The sequence below is a fragment of the Alligator sinensis genome, unplaced genomic scaffold (genome assembly GCF_000455745.1).
Source record: "Alligator sinensis unplaced genomic scaffold, ASM45574v1 scaffold447_1, whole genome shotgun sequence".
Taxonomy (NCBI): domain Eukaryota; kingdom Metazoa; phylum Chordata; order Crocodylia; family Alligatoridae; genus Alligator; species Alligator sinensis.
Window position 1 is genome coordinate 1,599,413 of NW_005842123.1, and position 953 is coordinate 1,600,365.

The 953-nt window shown below is 43.8% G+C and overlaps 1 protein-coding gene across 1 annotated transcript in view; it reads left to right on the top strand.

The window, feature by feature from the left end:
* The window catches only part of PIK3C2A (phosphatidylinositol-4-phosphate 3-kinase catalytic subunit type 2 alpha), a 94,248-nt gene that overhangs the window by 89,090 nt on the left and 4,205 nt on the right, over window positions 1-953 (top strand). Inside the window, 2 exon segments of the mRNA XM_025205637.1 lie at window positions 851-950; window positions 952-953. The exon segment at window positions 952-953 is cut by the window's right edge and continues 22 nt beyond it. Of these exon segments, the coding sequence (XP_025061422.1) occupies window positions 851-950; window positions 952-953 (102 nt within the window).

A 953-nucleotide genomic window follows, 5' to 3' on the forward strand; every position in this document is an offset into this window, starting at 1 on the left:
CAGAGCACAGTGGAGAGGAGAGCTGGAAATGAAGAGAGTAGTAGAACTGGCGTGAGAATGGGAAGGAAAGAGAATTTAATGGGGTGACAAAAGTGGTGAAGGGGAGTCATGGCCAGAAGTCAGGGGAGAAATAGGACTGGTTGGTCAGACACTGAGACCAGAATGGAGAAGGACACCTGATTAAATAAGAAACCCAGGGAGAGAAGCTGGGCTTGGAGCACAGCAGGGAATGTGAGGAGTTTGGGGTCTTCAGAGGGGTGAGATTAGTTTTGGACTAGGATGATGAGCCTGATGTGTGGAGAATAGAGGTGATATAAGGAGCAGGAGGGGAGAAAAAGATGGGACTGGGACAAGCTGGGGGGAGAAAGAAGGATGTAACTTGGGTGTATTCCATGTTGATGACCTGTGCCCATTAGGAGGAATGGACACCCCTCAAGTGTGGAATGGAACCCAAGATCCCCAAGTCTCACCATGCCACAGCTGGCAACAAATAACGGCACAACCCATTGGCCATGTCTCAGTCCCCCTCCAGGACTGCTATTCATATAGCACAACCATCTGCTATAGCTCAAGTGGCAGGGGTTGCACAGGCAACTTTAATACCAACATTTCTGAACTTTGAAGTGCTTGACTTTGCAACCTTCATGTATTCTTTAATGTCACTCTGTGTGCTGGCTACAACTATGCTTCATTAATATTAATACATAGATTGAACTTAATAAAATGAATGTGCATTGTATCAATTTGTGACTTCACTTGTCAAGAATAGATATCAACATTTCGGGATGTAATGTGTGGTTAAACTACATCAGAAATTAGCAGCAGAATCTATCCTGTCATTCTTTTGCAGCTTTCCTAACAAGATGGTTCTGGGAAGAACTCATATAAAGGAAGTAGCAGCCAAAAGAAAAGTAGAGCTAAATAGTTATATACAAAGTTTGATGAATGGTTCA